This window comes from Pseudopodoces humilis, chromosome 2 (assembly GCF_049639895.1).
Source record: "Pseudopodoces humilis isolate 2021_Gansu_Grassland_sample_001 chromosome 2, ASM4963989v1, whole genome shotgun sequence".
Lineage (NCBI taxonomy): Eukaryota > Metazoa > Chordata > Aves > Passeriformes > Paridae > Pseudopodoces > Pseudopodoces humilis.
The window spans coordinates 79786976-79812747 of record NC_142201.1 but is presented as its reverse complement, the minus strand read 5'-3'; the positions used below and the strand labels follow the sequence as shown (position 1 = coordinate 79812747).

At 38.7% G+C, this 25772-nt stretch overlaps 1 protein-coding gene across 2 annotated transcripts; it reads left to right on the top strand.

The window, feature by feature from the left end:
* Positions 1–1397: 1397 nt before the first annotated feature.
* On the top strand, positions 1398–25768 carry LOC102105283 (glutamate carboxypeptidase 2). Of its 2 annotated transcripts, XM_005516183.3 has the most exons (19): positions 1398–1547; positions 2889–2997; positions 6041–6227; positions 7028–7129; positions 8687–8812; positions 10697–10883; positions 11515–11608; positions 13021–13119; positions 14817–14902; positions 15904–16023; positions 17358–17440; positions 17707–17770; positions 18289–18356; positions 20284–20375; positions 21170–21260; positions 22067–22331; positions 23133–23214; positions 24516–24608; positions 25575–25768. In XM_005516183.3, the coding sequence occupies exons 1-19, from the start codon at positions 1430–1432 to the stop codon at positions 25762–25764; spliced, it is 2256 nt and encodes a 751-aa protein (XP_005516240.1). In that variant the 5' UTR covers positions 1398–1429; the 3' UTR covers positions 25765–25768. The 2 variants fall into 2 exon arrangements, with proteins under 2 accessions (XP_005516240.1, XP_087908396.1); XM_088052270.1 differs by lacking the exon at positions 2889–2997 and having other exon boundaries at positions 1459–1547.
* Positions 25769–25772: the final 4 nt, after the last annotated feature.

Genomic DNA, 25772 nt, shown 5'->3' with positions numbered 1-25772 from the left:
ACTGCCTGTACTGTATGTGGACATAGATACAGCACAACTTCAGACTTTTTGTGTTAAATGTCAGCTGTCTCCCTAGTAGACACCCAAGCAAGGGTTCTGAGGATGAAAATCCATGCAGAGCTGGTGAGGTTGCCTCTTCAGGCAAAGTTCCACTCTGTTCATTGCCTGAAAGGTACATACTCCTCCCAATTATGAACTCTGAACTGAATGGAGAGGTTTTTCCAAAACCATGCAGTGATAATTTTAAGAGGTGGAAAAAAAAGACACCAACAAAGTCAGAAGTGGACAAAGTTTCAGCCTTGTCCTCAAATTGGCGAGTGTACCCACTCTCTTTGGGGCTGTGCCTCCATAAAATAGAAGGAAACACAGGGCATGGAGATACATAGTAGCCAACCCACCCCCACAGCAGCACATATCTCTCTGAAGAGCCTTAATAGCCTGTCAGAGTCTGTCAGGTATTGGAGTAAAATGTTTCTTAAAGTGTATATTTTTAAACATTGACTTTTTACATTTCTTCCTCCTCAGATTTGCCCTACTGGCGTTGCCAGCTCTGTTGAGTGGCCTGTGGAGGATGCTGTGGCATGGCACAGTGTAAGAAATCCATGGCAAACCAAGTGTGGAAGTCATCTCTCTGCATTCTCACTGCCCTTTGTAGTAAACCAAAAGAACTGTGTGCCCAGGTGGCCAAAAAGGCCAACCACATCCTGGCCTGTATCAGTAGTAGTGTGGCCAGCAGGAGAGGGAAGGGATCATCTCCCTGTCCTCAATACTGGTAAGATCAAACCTTGAATCCTGTGTCCTGTTCTGGGCCACTCCATTCAGAAGGGACATTCCAGTATCCAGAGAAGAGCAATGAAGCTGGTGAAGGCTCTGGAGTGCATGTCCTATGAGGAGCAGCTGAGGGAGCTCAGGGGGGACCTTTTCAGTCTCTACAACTACCTATAAGGAGGCTGCAGCCAGGTGGGCATCGACCTCTTCTCCCAGGCCACCAAGAACAGAACAAGAGGGCATAACCTCAAGCTGTGTCAGGGGAGGTTCAGTCTGGACACTAAGAAAAGTTTCTTTGGAGAAGGAGTGATTAGACATTGGAATGGGCCCAAGGAGGTGGTGTAGTCACCATCATCATCATCCTTGGAGATATTAAAGGAAGGACTGGATGTGGTGCTTGGTTCCACGGTCTCGTTGATGTGCTGGTGTTCAGTCATAGGTTGGACTCAGAGGTCTTTTCCAGCCTATTTGATTCTGTGTCTCTGCGAAACACGGGGCGGCGGGATACGGCAGGGCTGTGGCGGAGGAGCAGGCTGGAGCTCAGCCTGGGCCGTCCGGCGGCAGGCGGGGCCGGGCGGGCCGGCGGGAGGGCCTTACCCCGGCGGGGAGAGCGGGGCCGGCCCGCCCGGCCTCAGGCGGGAGCCGCGGGCCCAGGGCAGCCATGGGGACGTGGCTCGGCGGCCGCTCGGAGTCGGCCGGCCCCAGGGCAGCCGGCGGCCGCTTCTGGGCTGTCGTCCTGGGAGCAGCGGCAGGGCTCTTCCTCCTCGGGTTCCTCATCGGTACAGTGCGGACTAACCCTCCTTCGCATCGGGGGCTCGTCCAGCCGGGGGACGGGGCTCAGGGCCGGGGTGGGGGGAGAAGCGGGTGGGTTTCCAGCGCCCGGGAGTTTGTGGCAAGGGTGCCCGAGGTGAGTCCGTGCTCAGCCGGCCGGCACCGCGCTCCGTGCCTCCCTCCCTTCACAGCGGGCAGTCACTGACCCTCGCTGGGATGTCCAGCTCCTCCGCTGGAATAGGGTTTTCGTGGCTTTGCCTTGTTCTTCTATTTACTTTTTGTTAAAGTAAGTAAGAGTAAAATAGTGTCGTGGGCAAGAGAAAGGGGCGCTGGGTTTGTGAGGAGGGGACGAAGGATATACCTACCCCTAGACCCTACTGCCTTGAGACAGCACCAGCCGCAGCCAGAGAGGCAGGAATGTAAACGTGGGGCTGGAGGGGCACGGGCAGGAGGGGAGAAATAGCCTTTCAGTGTCTCACCTGCTCCTCGTCCCAAGCAGGCAGGACTGAGGGTTGCTGCCACAAGAGATTCCCCCTCCCTACCTTCCTTTTTGTTTCGCATATGAATCATGACCAGCTTACAGAAGGAAGGAAAACAAAAGAGCCACTTGTATTTTGCAATGCCATTTGGTGTGTACTTGGGATTGGTGCCATTGGGAAGCCCCGACTGAATTCCTCTCTCATGTGGAGCCTTTCTCTGTGCCAGTAACCAGTGCCTCACTGGTGCCAGCTTGTTACCCTCTTGAACCCACTGGTTCTCTCATTCACACTACCCATATAGCTGCTGTGGTACATGCACTGAACATGTCCAGTCTGACCTAAAAATGAATGTCAGGAACACTTCTCTTTCTAGCCAGCTGTTCCTCTCATCACTTAATCCAGTAGTGCTTGCTCAGAAAGGGAAGGATTCCAGAAAGGAGCCAGAGAGTGAGAAGTTACAAGACATAGGTTCCTGAAAAAGTGTGCCTGTGTATCTGTGCATTTTTTGTAAAGCTGCTGCCTTATTATTGAGGTAACTATATGACTGACAGCATGATGTTCTGGTGCTCAAGGAAGATAGATAATTCTCCTTTACATCTACAGGAAAAATAACTGATGAATAAATATAAGATAGTACTTTATATCACTCAACATTTACCTAGACAAATAAGTTCTCTTGCCATTTGTGGGACTAATACTACCATTACTTTGCAGCCTGCATTAGGTGGTATCTGCTTATATGTGCTGAAATAAAAACAGTTCTAAAATGTAAAACAGTGAAAATCTTGTGGTGAGACCGAAGAGAAGTGGTGTGTGTCATGGGAATATTGCTCTGATATTTTTACTTTTGTATTTTCATGTGTTGTACAGGCTGGTTTGCAAAACCTACAGATAAGAAGACATCTCTGAGTACTCATGAGGACATGAGGACAGCATTTATGGCTGAAATGAAAGCAGAAAACATCAAGCAGTTTCTTTAGTAAGCAGTGTGTAGACTAATCAGTTCAGACAAGAAAAAAACCTTCAAGTGGGAGCCAGCCCAATAATCACAGAATCATAGAATTGGTTGGAAGGGACCTTAAAGATCCTCTGGTTCTAACCCACCTGACATGGGCAGGGACACCTTCCACTAGACCAGGTTTCTCAGAGCTCTGTCCAACCTGGCCTTGAACACTTCCAGGGCTGGGGGGTCCACATCTTCTCTGTGCAACCTATGCCAGTGCCTCACCACCCTCACAGTAAAGAATTTCTTCCTAATATCCAATCTAAACCTGACCTCTTTAAAGCCATTATCCCTTCTTATATGACTAAATGCCCTTGAAAAATGCCCATCTCCAGCCTTGTAAGCCCCCTTCAGATACTGGAAAGTGCTATAAGGTCTCAGAGCCTTCTCCAGGCTGAGCAGCCACAAGTCTCTCAGCCTTTCTTCTCAGAAGAGATGCTCCAGCCCTCTGATCATTTTCATGGCCTCCTCTGGGACTTGTTCCATCAAATCCTTGTCCTTCTTGTATTGGGTCTCAGAGCTGAGCAAAGCACTGCAGCTGGGGTCTCATGAAGCAGAATAGAGGGGCAGAATCACCTTTCTGACTTGTTGGTCGTGCTTCAAACAGTTCAAAACAATGTAACATGACAATATGGGTATTTTAAAGTTTATTAAAATTTAATCAATGTAATAAATATTTCTAATTTAGTAACTTAGAAGCTTTAACTGCAAGTATTTATACTTAATTTGTTTGTTTTAGGAAACTTGTAAATGGATTATTTTTCTTTTAAGAGAGTGTAGTACTTGTTAAAATCTTAAATTTATTCCAGTCAGTAATAGGCCACAAGTTATTATATTATTTATTGATAGGAATTTAATTTCAGTATAAAGAAAGTGCATCCGCTATTTTAGGAATGATCAACAAATTTAGATTTGCCTCATACTCCCAGTCTGATTACATAGCATGGAGTTGTGCAAAACAAAGTTACTAAAAGACCATTTTCAGTTTATAGGATTGTGGCAATCTCACTGTTTTAGTTTTAAGTGTATTTGCCATGAACTATTGCAGATAAATTAGCTGGGAAGTGTGGTTTCTTTACTGCATAGCAGTCATGTACTGGACTATAACATACACATTCCAAACCAAAGATTTAGGAGTTTTTAGAATCTTACCCTGTGTTTTGGCTCCGGCAAAGTCAACTATTGTTAAACAGCTCTGTGAAAAGACCTTCCTGTCTTCTAAACTCCCTGCCTCTATGTAAGCAGAAAGCATTGTACCTCATTTGCTGTCATGTGGCCAGTCCTGCAGTGAAATACAGCAGATGTTTAGTCACTGCTCAGAACTACCAGTACAAGCAATCAGATTAGTAGAGAAAATGTAGAAAAACACAATATTCAGTTAAATGGGAGTGTAATACAGGGAACTGTTATTGCATAAATCAACTTCTAACAAAAATGTGCTACTTAAACACTTGTAACTCCTATAGAAAGCAATCGTTCTTGCTCACAATAACACATAAGTGTGCTCTTGGTTCAGTATATGTCATCCAGAAGATGATGCTATCACTATAACAGTGACTTTTAGTGCAATATTAGATTTTGGAATGATCAGAGGCACGTGGTTTTATCCAGCAGCATTTGGCTCCTAAGGATGTTGTCTAGTTTGGAGAAAAGGAGGCTGAGGGGCAACCTCATTACTCCCTACAGCTTCCTAAGGAGGGGACATGGCAAGAGAGGTGCTCATTTTCTCTCCCTGGTATCCAGTGATAGGATCCATAGGAATAGTTCAAAGCTACACCCGAGAAAGTTCAGACTGGACATGAGGAAGCATTTCTTTACCAAGAGGATATTCAGATTTGAAACAGGCATTTTAGAGAGGTAGTCAATCGCCAAAAGCTTGTCAGAAGACATTTAGACAATGTCCTTAACAACATGCTTTAACATGGTCTGCCCTGCCATGGTCAGGCAGTGGGACTAGATGATTGTTGTAGATCTCTTACAAGCAAACCTATTCTATTCTATTCTATTCTATTCTATTCTATTCTATTCTATTCTATTCTATTCTATTCTATTCTATTCTATTCTATTCTATTCTTACTGTAAATGTATAGTTCTTTCAAAGTGGCTTTCTTTGATGGCTTTGCTCTTATTTGAACTCCAGAATTTAAGTTTTTCCTAATCTCACACCCCTTCGTAATCAAAGATACAATTTCCTTCATTAACACCAGCTGGTGCCACACATGCTTCTTTGGCATGTTAATGGCATGGTCATATGATAGAATGAGGACATCATGATGACAGCTTCATTCAACTGAGGGTTTTTTCAGCTGGCTTCACAACTGGGCTTTCACAGTGGTCTGGACAATTTTTATTTTATTTATTTTTTTAAGACAATGGACTGTTCATTATTTATGCTGTCTTTCACTGTTTGTTATTCATGCTGGCATGACTTTTAAGTCACAAACTGCTGAGTTTTTCTGTTCCTTGTTTATATGGTACTCAAAACTCACTCTCTTTTACTTGCCAACAAGACACACGAAGGGTGAACTTTTAGATAAACCAATGTTTGTGCCAAAATTAATTAAAATCATGGGATTCAAGGAGAATATCTAGTTAAATACAAGTAAGGATCAGAGTAATTATGCACATTTCTAAATTGAATGCACAAAAAAAATTGTACCCAGTTCTTTCATCACCTAACAGTGATACGGTATTACTCCGCACAGGAATGCATAGGCCTACTGTAGCTCAGAAGACAAGGAGTAAAGGACAAGACCCCATAGCTGGTGTCATCACACCATTCTTGCTAGAACATGCTGTAAGGAAGATTTAAATACCTGTGCTAGATCAGGACAGCCTGAAACCCTTCATCTCAGTTTATGCATGCAATATAAAAATATGTACGTGCAGGGAAGTCATGGTCCTTTTTTAGCCTGAATATATCTGATGATCTCTATGAGGTTTATTTCCAGCTAGGCTAAGAGGAGTTCTAATTATGATTTTCAGTGCCTGACCCTGCTTATTTCTTCCTTTTCTCTAGCAATTTTACACAGCTTCCTCACCTAGCAGGAACAAAGGAAAATATGCATCTGGCACAGCAAGTCCAAGCTGAGTGGAAGAAATTTGGTTTGGATTCAGTTCAGTTGGTTCATTATGATGTCTTGCTCTCTTACCCAGATGACGCTAAGCCCAACTACATCTCAATAATTGATGAGCATGACAATGAGGTACAAAAACCACCAGTTTTTCCAACAAGGGAACAAAATCACTTTCCTACACCTGGGAAGGCTGTGAGGAAAAACTGTCCTCTGTTCACTTAATGGTGTTGGGTCTGCTACAAAGCTCATAGAAGTCAGGGATTCCAGTTTACTTTTATATTTTGCATCTTTGTTTCACTATATATGTCTTAGAAATACTAATATTTACCCTGATTCATACAATATCCTGGCATATGGATTAAAAAACAATTATGTAAGGGAATTACTTCATGTAATTCAATTGTTTGAAAATTCCTCTGTTACTTAGAAAGAGGAAAGAAACCCAGGTCAGTACCATTCTTTGCATTGATTCATTATTCAGTATTGATGATTCTGCTAAATTCAGTTTCTGGAAGATTAGAATTTAGGTCTCAAGATGTGCTATCACAAGGGGAATGAGTTTGTTATATCCTGGCTGAAGTGCACGTAGAAGCTTCAGGAATGAACCTGAAGCTCATCTGCTGTGATGATGATGATGATCTTCTGTAACCTAACCTGTTCATACCTGCTGTGCCCAGACCACGTCAGGGAACCCTGTGTTCATTTATGCAGGACTGTGAAGAGTGGAGATGGGATTTCTAAGTTCACACATTGAGCATGCCTACTGGAAAAGATGCCCAGTGCTTGCTAAAACTTTGCTACTTCTTAGGTAGAACTGTAAAACCAGAGTCCTTTAGATTGCAAATGCTTGTGAAATGTGCTTGTGAATAGAAAGTATTTATTTTCTATATTGTTTTGTTTACCTTATTCCTTTTCTCCTTTCCCATTAGGTTTTCAACACATCATTGTCCGAGCCTCCTCCTCCAGGATATGAGGCTGTTAGAGATGTGGTGCCACCCTACAGTGCCTTTTCAGCCCAAGGAATGCCTGAGGTAAGGTAATAGAATGTTACATAGTAAAAGAAATAGCGGTAGGAACAGAAGTAGGAAAAGAAGCAGAGACAGAAATAGAAATAATAGAAATGGAAAAGATGGAATACCATAGTGTACTGTGTGGCATTGCACAGAATATCAGAGAGCAATACAGAATATTTTGAAATTCCTTAGGCTTTAGTTCATAACCCAACTTATCACCAGTAGGAAAGGTGAGCTGGCTCCGATTTCTTGGGATTATTGTGATGAAGCAATGTTCAAATTGAACAATCATACATATGTTTAATTTTTTCCTCTAGTTTTAGTCAGAATTGGATTTTATTTTTCCTTTTCCTTAAAAACTATGGTAATAAGTCTTTAATATCAGCTGCTGTAAACTTCCTCAGACATTTCTGTAACTATGCACCATTGTTTCTCATCTTGGTGAACAAATAGACTGTTACATTTACCCAGCCAAATGAACAATCTCACTTTTCAAAATGCTGCTTGCCCAAGGCTCACACTGACAGGTATAGCTGCACAGTGTTGAGTATGCTTGAAAAGCTTTTGCTAACATTTCTAGCTAGCGATAAAGGTGTTGCTGTGATCTGAATTTAGCACTAATCCTTCATGTCTTGTTTTACAGATGGTATCAGCTGATGGGCTTTCTTTGATAAAACTGGCCTGTGTAACAGGAGTTTTCTGTTCTATGATCATTAGGGGTTTCAATTAATATTTTGTTAGATTAGAATTTCTTGGTGGTGTTCTCAGTATCTTTCCTGTTTATATGCAGAATAATTAAAGTTAACAGAGCCCTGGTCCGGGCTCTGCTTTAAAGTTCCATCTGGAAACATGCTAATGCTTCTACTAACACAGCTCGGTATTATAGCAAGAGTCATGTACTTTGTGATGTTTGTTAGTAAGCTTCAAGTCCACAAAACAAAAGGAATACTGTATTCATTTGCCTCAAAGAAAGTTGGAGAACCAGGCAAATGATCTACCCTGGGACATAAGAGCTTTGAGTGTTCCAGGAATTGCGGTGGGAATTTCGGAACAGTGTAAGATAAAATTAATGGGTTTTGACCTTTTATCATAACATGTCACCAAAGAAAGACAGAATAACATCACTGCTTTGCTTGGTTTGTGGAGAGCTACAGTAAGTGATGAGATGTGGTAAATGATGAAAACAAGTTTAAAAAGCTTCAGCTTTCTTCTCTAGGAAATAGTTTTATTTTAATTAAATATAAAAACTTTGTTTCCAATGAAAGCAATACTTAAAGACAAGATAGTCTTTTCAAAATCTGATGCTTATTTTCACCTTATTACATAACAATTTGACAAGGCCTCCAGGTACTTGTGTAGTGCTGTTAGCAGTAGCAATCTCCAGTGAACAGCAAACAGCACAGGTGGGAGCATGTATAAAGCTCCTCAGTGGGAACACTCAGTGGGGCCAAGGGTCTTCTGGGTTCTTGCAGGCCAGGAATTTTATGTTAAAAACCATTATTGTCTTATTAATCACATACTCCTTTCAACATGCTCTATGACACTATTGTTTCAAATCCTGCCCCTTTCTCTCAGGGTGAGTTGGTGTATGTGAATTATGGCCGCACTGAGGATTTCTTTACGTTAGAACGTGAAATGGGAATTAACTGTACAGGAAAGATTGTTATTGCCAGATATGGGAAGATCTTCAGAGGAAATAAGGTAATCTCTGTGTGTAAAAATGTTGCTGCCCTTCTCATTGTTACTCCTGCTTAAACTGTGTTGCCCTTCAGTGTTTTCAAGAGACTGAAACACTTCCCTAAGGTGTTCTGGAGATTTTAGAGTAACTGAGTTTTCACAGACCTGTGTTCAAAGGTGATTCTTTAGTATTTCTAGGATAAAAGTAAATCAGTAGGAAAATATTCCGTATTTTAATATTCATTTGCATTCTATAAATTGTTCCAAAGTATCACTGATAGAGTCATACACTTTAATTCTGAGCTAGATTGTTCTTCCCTGTTGGTTCAGCTGCTTTTTTCCTATGTCTATATTGAGTTTCTTTATAATGGTTTCTGTACACCAGACAGAGACTATAGCTATGTGGAAGTTATTTTAAATTCTGTATTTGGTTATTCAACATCCCTGCCATATGAATTTATTTTTAAACTACAGTTTTTGCAGATTTCCATGACCTAACAGGAAAGGACATAATCCTGTACATACTTCAGGCATGCACTCAAGTTATTTTCTCAACAGAGATGTAGGAAAATGGTCTATTTTAAGAGTTTGGCTCTTGTACAACAACTATTTTGACCCTAATTTGAGAAGGACTGTAATTTTTATTTGTCAGTTACCTAAGGGTGTCAAGCACTGAATTCACTGGATACCAATTCTTATTATATACTGTTGATTAAGCTTGTGTGAAGCTCTTAAATAGATAACTCATTGGTTTGCATACCTATTTTCACTGGTGAAAAGTGGTATATAATTCATATTCTGGGCAGATAATATTTTCACTAAATTGTTTTCCACTCCTAAAGATAGTATCTGAATTGAAAAGACTTAAAAATTGAAGAAGTTATTACTGTCTATGAATCTTTCCTTAAAATGAAACACAAATATCTTAGAGTTACGAATATGTAGAGAGGCAGTTTTTCCTGTGGCTTGGAAATGATATGCCGTCTTTGACACAAAGAGCTATCCCCATTCTTACAGTGGTATTGCGAATGACTGCTTATATACTGAGGAATTTGGTAGCCTATATAAAATCTGGAGAACTGTTCTAAAAGTTTTTCAACTTCCTAATGCTGTGAAAAAATAGGATAGAGAATGAAGGCAAGTACTGATTTCCTTAAAAAAAAAAAAAAGGGAAAAAAGCTATGATATTTCTGAGTTAAAATGCCCAAATTTAAAACTGTTGAGGATTACTTGTCACTCTGTCACTATCCATCACTGTCATGTCTAGTAGTAAACCAGATTGGGATGTCAGAATGATATACATTATACAATAATAAAGTCACACAAGAACACTTTTAAAACAGCATGTGGGTCAGTCCTTCTGCCATAATGAGCCTAAAATGCGGGCTCTCTGGAGTTAGTCTTGTTCACAGCCAAAGGCAGTTTCAATTATATTTAATTCAATTATATTCAATTCTCCAATTATAATCTTCCTGTGTAGAACAGACCCTGAGATACATTCAGAGATGGTTTAGGTAAATAAGGTAAGTACAAGACTACCTGAAAGTTACTGTTGCATTAATGTGATACAGTTTTTTCTGTTCCTGACATGTACAGTTCAATAGTCAGCTGATTGTATTGATCTGGATGACAGAATGCAAACTCAGGTTATGTAGCAATTGTGGAGAATGTTTTCCATGTCACTGATGTTATCTCCTAACTACAAGTCAAAGCAACAGAAAACCTTTTACTTACATATGGAAGCAAACCTTTTATTTTCATATGATATCTGCATATATATTTTTCAGAAAAATTATGTGACAGTTATGGGCCCTTGACTAATCCTGCAATTTATACTTCCTTTTGCCCCTTGAACTCTTGGGGTCAATCTATAAAGGACTTGATAGGGACAGGAGATGTGCTTTGCAGGTGAAGAATGCTGAATTGGCAGGTGCCAAGGGAATTATTCTGTACTCTGACCCTGCTGACTACTGTGCTCCTGGAGTAGATCCTTATCCAAATGGCTGGAACCTTCCAGGTGGAGGAGCCCAGCGTGGGAATGTATTAAACCTGAATGGGGCAGGGGATCCTCTGACTCCAGGTTATCCTGCAAAAGGTGAGTGACTAGAGAAGGCATTCTCTGAGGGTCTGGTATCAGGAAAGGGCAGAGGCTGTTTTCTCCCTTATACCAACACACTTTCTTAGTCTTTGTTGCTAAAAGAGGCAGCTTCATTCTGTATTCACCACCTTCACCTTAGGCTTCTTCAGCTGCTTGAGTTGTGCCTAAGCTGTTTCATTTAGCAACTAAACCAGATAATTTTGATTTAAATTCATTAAGAACTATTTATGCCAGCACTTGGCCAGCACATCTGAGAGAGACAATCACCTCAAAAAAAGTAGTGCTTATGTGATGGGCAGTGTTGCGTCTTGGCAGCAGAACTTGTGCTGGAAGGGGACACATGTTCAAAACAGCAGCATGGTAGAGCAGGCCAATAAGAAAATTTCTGGTTCCTCATGCTAGTCAGTGATCACACAGATGAATCCCTGTCTCCCTCAATCACAAAGGGTCCTGTGAACACTGGAAATATGTTGATAAAGAACAAAGAATTAAATTACTGGGAAGATGTCAGCTCAACTTCTGGGAAAGTGAAATGATTTTTCCTGACTAGTGTACTATGTGACTGTGCTATGAATTCAGCTTCCTTCTGAGACTTGTAAATATGAAAATATCTGTCTTTTGCTTTCAGAATACATGTACCGATTAGACAAAACCAGTGGTGTAGGCCTCCCAAAAATTCCAGTTCATCCTATTGGCTATCATGATGCAGAGTCATTACTGAGGTAAGTGATGGGAGACATCAGGTATTTTTACCAGATTGTTTTTTAAAAGTTACAGGAGTATTTGAAAAGTGGCTAAAAAGACTCTTGCACTCTGCTTCTCCTGTAGCTGTTGAAATAATGGGTTTGTTTCTCATTAGGACCTCTGTAGGAGGTAAGTGTGGTATCTATTGTTACATATGAGGTATGTTCAGACTTATCTGGAAAAAGTAATTTGTAATATGGACTAATATGTCTTCAATTTTTTTTTATTTAAAACTTTTTAGTTATCACCGTTGTCATGGTAACTGCTCATGATGATAAAAGTATAGGTTAAAAAACCTCTTAATCTCTTTTACCTACTGCCAACAAGTAGTGATAGAGCAGATTACTTTGTATAAATATAATGTAGCCAGAAATTTCTGTTCAATAAGTATTAAATAATACTAGAACTTGGTTTTAATAATTATAAATTAAACCTAAATCCTTTAAAAATACTGGGTCCTTGTTTTCACTTTTGTCTTGAGAAGTCATAGCATCTTGTTATTGCTACTATCATATTTTTATATAAACAATTTACTCAGGGCCTGAAGACATGTTGAAGTGTTCTGTGGAATAAAGTTTGTCTGAAGTATGTATTTACAGTATAAGACATGCTTTAATTTACAATAAATATATTTTGCTTCCTATGAACCAGAACATCCAGCATACTCTCTTTGTATCTCAGAAGTTCATGTCAAAAAATAGAAGTCCTTCAAGATAATAAGTCTGGGTGATTGCAGTCCCCTGAATTGCTGCATTTCCAGTTTTGTTAACAGGAAAAACATGGCATTTTTGACAATGGAACAAGAACGTGTGACCTGGACTGATCTGTTTCTCTACTTTAGCCATCTTTGACACACATCCACTGTCTGTACTAGGAGATTAAACAGTGTGCAGGGCCAGGCACCATGAAACTATTGCCTGTGTTGTTAAAGTGTTGGAATGGCCCAAGTTGCTCTCTGCTAATTCAAATGCAAATACAGTTCAAGATAGTAGAATGTTCCAGGAACCATTTACAAGAGGCATTTTATATGCAAAACCTCTAGGTCAGCACTGTTTTCCAGGGTAGCTGTAGGCCATTCCAAGCTGATCTCTATGCCCAATGTTGGAAAAATATAGCAGAAATGCAGCAGAAACAGAGAAACAGAAAAAGGATTTTTTAGAGAAAAGTTACACCCAGGATTATTGCTCTATGTTAATTTACAAGTATTAGTGTAGCTAAAACTCCAGATTATTCTCCTGCCAAACCTTGTAGTATAAATTGTCTAAAACAAAGACCAACACTGGTTTGTGTTTGCATGGGATCTAGCAAAGTGTGGTTTCTGGTTCCTCATTTGTTTGGCGCTGTTGTAAGATTTCTGTAACTAATAATGATTTTTTTTTTTCCATAACAGTAATATGGGGGGACAGGCACCGCCTCATAGTAGCTGGAAAGGAAATTTGAATGTATCTTACAACGTTGGTCCTGGTTTTACAGGAAATTATTCTACAAGGTCAGTTTTGTTTCCTAAGGAGAGTGGTTTTGGGATCAGGGAAATAACAGGTAGAGCAATAGAGTTTGACCAAAGATAGAGTAGCTGGGTTTATTTACATCACTCCTTTGATTTTGGCTATTTCCTTTGCTGAAGTATGCTCAGTGCAAAGCATTAGTATGTTATGTCTTGATTGGATGGATATGACCTACTTGCCTTAGTTTCCAGCTAGTCATGAACTATATGGACTATAAACTATTCCTTGAGAGTGATTTTTTTATTATTATTATTATTTTTGAGAACTTCTGTTTTCTTTTTTAAATTCATGTAAGTCCATCTTCTGGACTATTACCTATTGACTTATATAAAACAGTATTAAACTGCTTCATATAAGCAGTTTTTCCACTCATCTTTTCCAGAAAAAGAGCTTAAATGATGATAGATGCCAATTTTATTGCTTCAGATTGTTTTTTAACTGAATTAGTAATTACATGTGTATCAATGTTGTCTGAGTAAAATGCACTGACTTCATATGAACTGTTTGACTTCATATAATTGTTCATGCTGAATTTTATATGAACCCTTGGGGCTGAGTTGTTATACCTTCAGCTGTGGTACAGATAAACAACTCTTGATGCTGTAGAAAAAAATCTCTTGATACAACTCAGGTTGTATCAGGTTGTCTGATGCTGTCTCCCTATCTGACATTCCAGAGAGAGAAGCTCTGACAAATACTATGCTAGGGAAGTATTCTTTGCCTGCCTATTACACATAGTAGTATGGACTGCGCTGGAATGTTCTTGTTTTGGCTAGGGTAGAGTTAATTTTCTTCAGCGGCTGCTATGAGTCTGTTTTTCATTTTTCATGAACACAGGGTTGGTAATACAGAATTGTTTTTGTTATTGCTGAGCAGGGCTCACACAGAGCCAAGGCTTTTTGTGCTGCCACACTGGTGAGGAAGTTGGAACGGCTGGGAGGAGGCAGCCAGGATGGGTGACCCCCAACTGCCCAAAGAGATATTCCAGACCATCTGACAGCATGCTCAGTACATAGAGTGGGGGGAAGAAGGAGGAAAGGGGGGACATCTGAAGTGATGGTGTTGGCTTTCCCAAGTCACCATTACATGTGATGGGACCCTGCCCTTTTGGAGATGGTTGAACAGTTTTGCTCTGCTTGTTTGTGTGGCTTTTGCTTTATGTATAAAATTGTCTTTATCTCAACCCATGAGTTTTCTACCTTTTACCTTCCAGATTTTCTTGCTGTTAGTGGTGGAGTGAGTGGCTGTGTGGGGTTTTCTTGCTGGCTGGGGTGAAACTATGACCCGGAGTCAGTTCTGATTTGCACCAACCTGAAGAAAATTAGATCTATTTACCTTTTTAACATTAGATGCTTTCCATTTTTCTTTCACTATTTCAAATTTACAGACTAGCTGCTAGCAAAAGATCTTTGGAGTTCTGATCCCGTTATCTGTATAGATCTTATGGACATCAGAAATATTACATAGGTGTCAAGGGCTAAATGCTGTTCTCATTTTTGCAAGGATGAATACAGAAAAAAACAACACTGTAATATTTTCAGATTTACTTTGGTTTAATAGGTGATAAATTTGGTCAAAATGCTTTCCTTGTCATTTATATAGTACACTTTTGAAAGGTGTCAAGATTTTTATTATCTAATCTGGTGGATTTTCTCCTTGTGTTTTCTTCCCAATACACTAGAAAGGTGAAAATGCACATTCATAACAACAATGAAGTAAGAAGGATTTACAATGTGATTGGTACCATCAGAGGCACAGTGGAACCAGGTAAAATCATTGTCCTTCAGCATAATCTGAGTGAGCAGTGACCTCTACATGTACTTCATGGTTACAAAGGGGACATGAGGAATATAGTTTTCTCTGAAATATTATATTGTATGATCTTTTAAATGGTGTTTGCACAGCTTTCATATGGTTCAGGGTATGTCAGCACTTTTATTTTAAATGCTTATTTTCAAGGGGGAGTCATAACCAAGATGGAAATATTTGTCTGCAGGCAAGTAACTCTGCAATTGAAATAATATTTTTAAGTGGATATTCTCCCCTAAGAAACATGGGAATGTATTTTGTGTTCCATTGGAAGGCACTATATCCACCATTATTGACTCTTTATCTATCTTACAGTCTCTTGTAACCAGTGTGATTTTACACTCTAAAAAACTGGACATATAGACATCCCTAGAATGATTATAAGATCGTTTGTCTTCTAACTGCACCACTTTCCTTTTGCCTAAAACACAACTGTTAACCATACTATAGTAGCATAGAAACCTAGTCTGGATTTTATCTCAATAATCATATCTCTGTCATAATTTGGACAAACCTTTTTTGTGATTGATTATATATATCCGGAGAAATACTGCATTCAGCACATGAATTCACAATGTTGTGAATTTCTGTGCTGTACAGATATAATTAGTGGATCATCTTTACCATGAAACACACTATTGTGAAGTATGGGAAAAATGCTTCTCTCTTTAGAGGAAGCATGTAGTATATTTAATAATAGAACTAACAACATAGAGTCTGAGGTTTTAAGTCTCGTGGGATCCAGTTACCGGGTTTGAAAAATTCTTCAACATTAACTGAAAATACAGAAAAATGTCTCCAGAAATTTAAAACGTTTTCTTCCTTTCTGTCACGTATATTATAAACTATTAATCTCTGTTACTTGATACATACATGTAAAATTAGAAATTACTTCAAGTTAATATCTCTGTGTCAGCAAAAACTATTCCTAATTAAACCTCCAAAATTAATTTCTCTAGACAGATATGTCATCCTGGGAGGCCACCGTGACTCATGGGTATTTGGTGGCATTGATCCTCAGAGTGGGGCAGCTGTGGTTCACGAGATTGTGAGGAGCTTTGGAAAACTGAAAAAGAAAGGTAATGTAATGAAAGAATAAAGCACATCAAAGTAGCTGCTCTCAGCAGTGCCCATTGATTTCTGTGAGATTTAAACATATGCTTGAAATTAAAAACGTGTATCTCACTGATGTCTTGAATAAACGCACTGCTGTGCACCTTTGTTGTATGTGAAGTACTTCTGCTCAAGAGAAAGTACAGCTACAGGGACACAAAACAAAATGGGGGATGCTGAAATTAACACACCATTTAGGTGCATTTGACTACTCTGTATTTGAGGCTGGTCAGATTGGATATGTTGGTGGTGTTATAATACTGACACAGTGGTGGACTGATAAAGGCTTCATCAGGGCCACAGAGAGAGCCTTCTCAGCACTTGACTGTGGCTTGGAGGCATACTCGAGAATGAGTGAAGGATGTCAGTGTAATGCTGAGAATGAGCTTTGCAAACATAGTAGGAGGTAATGGTTAAAAATACCTCATGCCTACTTGCATTAGAATATAGGAACAAATGTCAACTGCACCAAGTTATTGTTTCTGTCAGAGAAAATGCTGTCTCCCTATCTGACATCCCACGGAGAGAAGCTCTGACATAAATACTGTGCTAGAGAAATGTTCTTTGCCTGCCTGTTACACAGAAAACCTTTTGACATTTAGTTTTATTTCTATTTCTTCCCAGTAACTGAATATCAGGGGAAGCTCTCTGGAATGCAAATGGGAAAAAAATTAAATGTTAAAAAAGAAAGGGAGTAAAAGATGAAAAGGTTCCAGTAGCTTCAAAGAAAACTTTGGGCTGAAATAGAACATCAGGGCAATAGAGGATGTTCTGTTTGGCCTGGGTTTAGATTGAATGGAGGACTTCAAGTGAAAGATTTTTCTTTTGAAGGTGATCTGTCAAAGTTACAGAGAATTCCTTAGGTTTTGAAAACTGGCATTTGAAACACAGGCCAAAGAAGTTCTGTAACAGATATGAAAATATGCCACTTTTCTGTCAGAGTAGAGGTTGATATATAATGTATACTAAACTGAACGTAGCAAGAGGATTAGAAAAGCCTTCTTTCAAGAATTTGTGCACAGCACATTATTTTTCCTTGGTCAGAGTTTTAGATTGTAGAAAATTTTCTTGCATTTAAAGGTGAAAGACAAAGTACATTATTTTGCCCAATATTGAAATAGAAGCAAGATTGCTACAATAGAAAATCATTAGATATAGTTACTAAAGTCTCATGTATATCTCTTTCCCCACAGATCATGGTAAAAGATGAGCCCCCAAAAATGCTATGTGTTTTCACATTAGACATGTAATGAGCAGCCTTTATTTTTGTAATACAGTTTTCATGGTCTCTCATTTACAGGATGGCGACCAAGGAGAACAGTGATATTTGCAAGCTGGGATGCAGAGGAATTTGGCTTGTTAGGATCAACAGAGTGGGCTGAGGTAAACCAAGAGTGTTCAAAAAGAAATTTGCATGGTAGCTGCTCTTTGAGAAAACTACACTAGAAAGAAGCACTTCTTCCCTCCCCCACCCTTTTCCTTGAGCATGCATTCTCTCTCTCCCTTGAATTTCCTTTTGAACTACCAAGAATCTCTAGCTCCTTGCAGTATATCATACCCTTCTCTGAAACAGCTGTTTCGTTTGTGAATGGGAAGATAGTTCTGGGGGAAAAACGTTTATCAGCATTTTCTTCCTTTTTTTCTTGTAGGAAAATGCCAAAGTATTGCAAGCACGGGGAGTGGCTTATATCAATGCAGATTCTTCTATTGAAGGTACATGCATATGACTTGTGTTTGACAGAAATCCTGATGGTATGATGGGGAGGGATTTTGTGTTGGAGGCTGATAAGACCTTCAATGTGATAATTTTTGTTGCATTAATTCAGAAATGAATATGGGGATAAACTGTGGCTTGGAATCATAAAGTATCCTTCAGGTATTCGTGTTGTTTCAGGGAAAAAGTCCTTTACAGTAGCTACACTATTTGGGAGGTCATAAGAGAGACAAGAATTGCTGCGCCCTGAGTTCTGTGACAATACTTTAAAGTCAGCTTCTTCTCTTATAATGTGCATAATAAGACATAAGAAAAGCTCTTAAGACTTTCTTCAAAAGCTGGGCTCTAATTCATCCTAACCAATGAAATGCACTGAGAAGATCATAGGAAAACTTCTCAGCTTGCTCCTTATAAAGAGTATAGCTCCCTAGTCCCTTTCTTATTAATAAATAACAGCATGGAGTTTCAGCTGAGGGAACTTCCTTCTTCCAGTATATAGTTTTTCATGTTTTTTCAGGAAACTACACACTGCGAGTGGATTGCACACCACTGATGTATAGTCTGGTTTACAGTCTGACTAAAAAGGTAATATCACTTGAAATTTTTAGCTGGTATGTGATGGGGCTCTGTCTGTAAAAATATGGTGTCAGATCTTTCTTTTCTGACCCTTTTTAGGTCAATAGCTAAGGAACTGGAGCTTTTTCCCAGGACAGATAGGGGGATTCCAAATTTACACCATTAAATGATTAACTATTCAGGATTAGGGGATTTTTCCACTCTTCCTGTGAAAGCATTCCTTCTAAGAACAAAAGCATAAGAGCATGCTGTGAACCGCAGTACAGAAACATATACCTACCTGGCTGTCCAGATCAACTAGTAGAATGCCTGTGGTAGTAAGAGACTCTGACTCCCTTTAGGAAGGGGAAGAAATTAGGGTGGCTACCATGTTTTTGTGTGATGTGACAGGTTTGGTCAAGGTGCTCAGCTTCAGTGTAACCTGTTAGTTATTCTTTTTCTCTGACCACGATGCTCTCACACATTTGTGTGGCACACAAAATTTACAGGTAGGGACCTTTCTCAGGAAATTGCCATACCATCTTAAATATAAAATATTCCTTGCTTTGGGATCTTAGAGTCTGGCATTTTATTTCTGGAGTTTTTTTCTTTTTTTTTAAACAGTGAACATTTAATGAGTTTTTGTGTATGTTTTAGATACTGATCAAATGTACATTTGACTACTGTATATATTCTGTGAATTTACTTTTATCTGCCTTTATCTGCTTTATGTATTCAGACGTTCAATAACTTATTATCTCTTGGAAGCTGGCATTAGACTGGTACAAAAGTAAAAGCAGTAAATAGGTATAATAATTTTCTGGCATTTAAAAGACAGTAAATAAAATGCAGCTCTTTTAAAAGTAGGTACCCAAATAAGCAGACTTGTGTCCTGAACTCAAGAAGAGTTGATCACCTGCAGTTCCCATGGTAACCTGCTAAGTGAAGGGGTTCAGAACTGTCAGGAAATCAGGTCATCAGGGTCTCAGTTTGGACACCAAGAGCAATCATTAAAATCTTGACCTAAATACCAGTAAAAATTCTTGTGTAACCCTTCCTTGAGCTGGGAAGCAAAGACTGAAGAATGCATGTAACCACAGCTTGTTGGTAGCTGATGTCTGAAGAGAATGCTGATGAGGAAGTGTGTCCCGTGTGATCCCATCCATAGTTAATCTGTGGTAAAAAGTTTTCATGCTAATAGTTCTGTTTTGTGGAAGATTTCCTTCATGAACAAAACTCCAAATAAATAAGTTTTAATTTGATTCTCGTTGTGGAGTAATTCTTAGGTAGGTGATAGATTAATAACAGAATATATATTAATAATCTTTAATATATTCAAAATAGTAAAACCTCAGCAGTCCAACAATATAAAGGAAAGATGAAGAAACATCCACAGTGTTTAAACTGCTCAGTTACCTGCAATTAGTCAGTGATAGGAATCAGCTTTAAAATAATTGTGATTTGTATACATCTCTAGCAGCTATGATGATATAAACACCAGGTACTGTGCCCTTCGCCCTTCTAAGGTTGCTTCTGCATCCATAAACATATTTTTGTGAACTGAAACAAAGTAGAAATAGTTTTGAATTAAACTAAGACAAAATTGAAATTTTCTGCCAAAGTGAAGCAAAATGTTTTGTTTTGTGAGGGATTACTCTTTTGAATATTTAAATTAAATGGCTGAAAACTCTCATAAAGAAATACCAGAATTTAAATATTGACTTGAAATGTTTTTCTTTCCTTATGTTTTCTTCCATCTAAATTTACCTCTTTTTTAGCAAATAAATTATTCTTCTGGAAAATGCTATGCATTTGAGGTGTTAAAATGGAAATGTAGAAAGGTTGAGGGACTTAAGATGACGTACTCATTACCCTAAACCGTAGGCTTTGTCTGATGACAGGTTGTTGACTTGCTGCTTGGTAACATTTAAAATTGTATCCTTTGTCCTTTTTCTAGATACCAAGTCCTGATGCGGGATTTGAAGGAAAATCTCTTTATGAGAGCTGGTATAAAAAAAATCCATCAAGCGAATATAAGGAGGTTCCCAGGTCAGTGACAAAAGAAAACAAATTACATACCAAATGTTATTATAACTTGTAGAGTGTGGGTTTTAAAGAAATACTCACGAAAAACTGAGTCCTGAAGAGAAATGGTGTGATTCTCAGCTGGTATAAATTTCAGCGATGTAATGATTGCAGCTCATACGCTATTGTACAGCAGGTTTTTGAACCAGCCTTTGAAGATGAACAAGATGCTTTATTTAGTTTATAGAAGTTTAGACAAAGAAGGGTAGTATGCACAAGCCAGAGGCAATTACACAAGATGTTAACTCAACAGCTTTCCTTTGCATTTTTTCCAGTCTTCTGAAAGGCCTCTCAGTTTGGGTGGCTGGGGAGCATACCAGGCAGGATTTTATGAGATTGTCCTTCAGATTTACTGGGAGGTTTCTACAGAATCTCAAAAACTGATTTTATTCCATGAAGCCATGCTGGTACTGCTGTGATTTCTCTGAGTTGAGAGCTTTGGGTAGTGAAAGTTCAGCAGGAGGAAGGTCATTGGTTCTTGTCAGTGATAAAAAGACAGTGAGGTACGTTCTCCTCTTGAGAACAGGATATCTTTGACCCTGAGAAGGGTGACTTTGCTCCTCTGAGAATGCAGTTGATGAGGTGCAGGTAATGCAGGAGTCAGAGGTAGTTCATGGTGTATTGGCAAATGAGAGCACACTGGGAAAAGACTATGTAGTGATTGCTAAATAAATAACTGCCATGGGATACTTGGAAGAAAACTAAATTTATTCCTTAAGTATTGTCACTCAAGGCATTTTCCTCTTTCTTGTTTGAAGAATAAATAAACTGGGTTCTGGCAATGACTTTGAAGCATTTTTTCAACGTCTTGGCATTGCTTCAGGCAGAGCGCGTTACAGTAAAAATTGGGTAAGTGTGTGTCTTTGTAGTTTGGTCTCCTTTGTAACTGCCTGAATAACATCACCTGTAAAGGAGCCATTTAGACTTCCAGCTTTTTAGGATAGTACAGTTCAGCGTGTCAGTGGTGTCTAATTACTACAACTCTATGTGCTACCTATTTATTACAAAACCAATATGTAATAAATATGAATGATCAACTTGTTGTCACTTAGACAAAAGTACTTTTGCTCAGGGTAAATGGATATGCTCAAAATTACCTGTGACTGATTAAGGCTTCTGAGTAGCTTATGGTGACTTTTGAATGATTTGTAACACTTTACAAAGCTTGGAATTCAAAATGGTTCATACTTTATTGAAAATATGGGTTGGGCTCTGGAGCATACTGTGAGAGGAGAGTAGCTGAGAAATGTTCAAGGAGAAAACTATTCAATGTGGTCATTTCCTCTGAAAAGGAAGGAATATCCAAGGACACAAACAAATGATTATTGAATCCAAGAAAGAGAAGAAGTCCAATCTCACCTGGATTTAGCCAACTGAAAGTGATATGTCTGTGCTTAGCTACCTTCTTTGGGCTGTGTACATGGCCAATGGAGAGAGATTTCTCCAAATGACCATTCATCTCAGCATAGGTTAATGTCTAAGAGAGACATTACTGACCAGTTCTCCTTTGACTGTCTATTGTGGCTACACAGGATTAGTGTGACCTGAACACTGAAACTTTACCATGCCTTGAATCCCACAGCAAAGATTTTCAAAAATCTAAATAGACATAGCTGAATAATGGTTTTGTTTTGGCTTGGTTTCCTTTGTTTCAGAACACAGAAAAATACAGCAGCTATCCAGTTTACCACAGTGTCTATGAAACCTATGAAATTGTGGAACAGTTTTATGATCCCACTTTCAAGAATCATCTGACAGTCGCTCAGGTACGGGGAGGGCTGGTGTTCGAATTGGCCGACTCTGTTGTGCTTCCTTTTGACTGTAGAGATTATGCATCAGCTGTGAGCAACTATGCTCACATCATCTATAATTTGTCAAGGAATCATGAAGAGGAGCTGGCAACATACAATGTATCCTTTGGTATGTATGGTCTTTCATCACATTCTTACTCTGTTAATGCTAACACTGCCTAATACTGAATGTCTTTGTCCTGACATGTTATTTACCTTGTATGAACAGTAAATAAAACAACAACAATATCCTCCATTAATTTGAAATGGGAATATTTTATCACTAGCATGCCTGTGTGGGGACTATGCCACTGCCAAATAGAGCTAATACTTAGAGTTGCATGTTCTTTGACCTGTGCATGATTCACCAGTATTGACAGCAATGTATCATTGTCATGTTTCCTTTAAAACAAAAAATCACACTGTTTTGCAGCTTATCGTGTTGGATAATTCTGTGCCTGAGGAACCTTTTTTTAATTAGCAACATTATAGAACATTCAGTTTAGGATTTGGCTGCTAATGGCCAATATCAGGTACATGTGCATGTGTGTACACTCACACACACTTTCTCTGTCTTTATCAAAACTCTTTGTGGAGGGGCATAACAGTAAAACACAGATTTCTGGGATTTATAAATTCTCAGACATATCTGAACAGTCTGCTTCTGATTCCATGATCCAGTTTTTGATATTTCTGTACATTTTTAAGTAGCAGACAGTAAACAACATTCACAATGATACTAATTGCCATTGTTTCTAAGAGAGGTTTTCACATAGAATTACAAATTATTTAATGTAGGAATATGGAGTTATCTTCTTTTCCTTCAGCAAGAACTTTTAACAGTTCATGATTACGGTGGAAGATAAATCTTTAATTGTAAAATTTGATTTGTTTGAATTTGAGTTAAATACTTTCCTCCCACTCCCTCCAGATGCTCTGTTTTCAGCTGTGAAGAATTTTACAGAAGTTGCTGCTAGCTTTCATGAGAGACTACAACAAATAGATATCAATAAGTAAGTTCAACTCTTATTTTCTTCCAGTCAAATACTCCAGCTAGTCCTCTGAGCTCAAGAGGGCTTACTCTTCACTTACTGACACTTAATGGAAAAAAAGAAATAAATAAGCTGTAGTTGTGGCAAGCTTTTTGATGAGCTTTGAAGAAGCTCTATGCACCATCTATGCCAAAAGGCCTAGTTTGCACTTGACTTACTTCTTAATTTATTCTTTGTAGGCCATGCCCAGAATGACAAGCCAAATTTCCTTTTATGTATACATATATGTATGTTCCATTTCTTGGGAAGAATCTAATTTAGCCATATGCTTACCCTTATGGAACACTAACTGAGAATAAAAGCCATCTTTTTAATGGCAGCAACTTTCAGATAAAGGAGTTAACTGTAATCTCTTATGCAAAAGATGACATTTATGACATATGACATCTATGTGACATTTTCAAAATGGTTTTATTGATGGATGGCCTAAATCTATGCTTTAATTCAACCAGACAGTTTCAGTTTCTGTTTACACCACCATAAACTTGAAAAAATTTCCTTAATGGTAATAGACTTACTCCAGGTTTACTGTGATATAAATTTTAACACTTTGTATTGGTGAATGCCTTTGAAGGTCTACAAGTCACTTTGGATGTAAACCACCAGGCCCACATATATTCTGTGTAACCTCGTCACAGCTCTTTTATTTGTTAAGCATCAACAGTATGTGCAGGGCTATTAAAAGCACACAGACACAGATGGTCTCTGCTCTAGGGAATTTAAAATCTACCATCAGTAAAACACAATTCTTGGATGGCTCAGAAGAGGATTTTAACATCACAGGGTTCCTTTTTCTGGTATGTTGTGATTTTACATAAAAACAAATGCAATATTATTGAAGTAATTTGTGGCTGGCTGAGTTTCTGGAAAAGAGGGTCCTTAGAAAACTGTTGTACAAAAGAAGAGAATGGTCTGCCTAAGCATCCCCATGAAAAGGAAATAAAGGAATAAAAGGAGAGAAAAAAACCTGAATCCCTGTCTTTTGACATTATCACTTGGGCTTTAAAAATAGCTTTAAGCTTTAAAAATAGCTTTTTTTTTTTTTTCCTGTTATGAATCAGTCTCTGTCACAGCACAGACCAGCATAATTCTATTATGCAGGTTAGCTGATATGTGCTGTCTTTTGTGGGCTACACTTGAAGTTCAACATCATAGATATGCTGTTCTTCTTAAATCCAGATAGGTATGCTTGGATAGGAGTATGGCAGATGCACTGCAGGTAACATATTCAACATATTCCCTTTTTGTTTTTGTGTTTTTAGCCTGCTTACTGTCCGATCACTAAATGATCAGCTCATGTTTCTAGAAAGGGCTTTCATCGACCCTCTTGGATTACCTGGAAGGCCATTCTATAGGTGAGAAAGGCTTATTTTTCACTTTCCTCTTGAAGTGTGCTATGAAAATTCCTTTAAGATTTAAAAGTCTCTAAATGGAATTATAATGATTTTATTTAACACAGCAAAAGTACATGAGAGAGGAGGAATAATACTGAAAAAGGGAAAGGACATTGGGGAAAACCTCAGCGTGATGCACTGTATAGAATGAGGAACATTCTTGTTGGAAGCCTATTCAGAAAATTTCTCTTGGTTTCATTTGGCTTCTAAACTGATGTAAAAGTTTAGCCCTGGAGTAATTTTAAATAATTTTAATTGTAGGAACTTCAGGGAGTTGTGAAGCACCTAAAAGCTGATCAATTTTAAGAACGCAGCCATGCTAGCAAGTGTAGTGTGGAGGGAAGTACTGAAAGAGCAGGGAAGGAATTCAGTGGTCCTCTCATCCAGCTCAAGAAGTAAATCTTCTTTAAGAGGCAGTGAATCAAGTCTAGTTTTTGATGCCTCTACCAGTCTGCATAATTCAGAATAGCAGTCTCTCCACTATAAACTAACTGAAGAAGGAGAAATCTAGACCTGCAATCCTTGTACCTCTCATAGCTCATGCTTAAAATCTGTTAAGAGTCTCTTGTTAAAAGTCTTTTCTATGTCAAAGAAATGTATCTGTTGTTGATATTCATGTATCTGTTGGAGACTGTGTATATCTGTGAGAAAAAGAAGCTGTCTTTTTAAAAATCTTTTCATTTCATCTAAGTTGAGAGAAAGGAAAATACTTTAGTTGACTTTATCTCAAGTATCTATAAAGCTGTGGAATTCATATGGCATATGTTATTCTCTTGCTTCATGGACTTAAGCTACTATTGTTGCAATAATTTATTTATTTACATCTTCAGTGTCAAGTGTTTACAGCTGGCTTATAAAACATAAAATAGTATGTTTCATTTTCCTAATGCATAATATTGTTATTTTTGTCCCTTGACTTCCCTGCAGACATGTTATCTTTGCTCCAAGCAGCCACAACAAGTATGCAGGAGAATCCTTCCCAGGAATCTATGATGCCATGTTTGATATCAAAAACAAAGCTGATCAACACGAAGCCTGGGAAGAAGTGAAGAGGCAGATTTCCATTGCAGCCTTCACTGTGCAGGCAGCAGCAGAAACACTGAAAGAAGTAGCATAAATATGAAC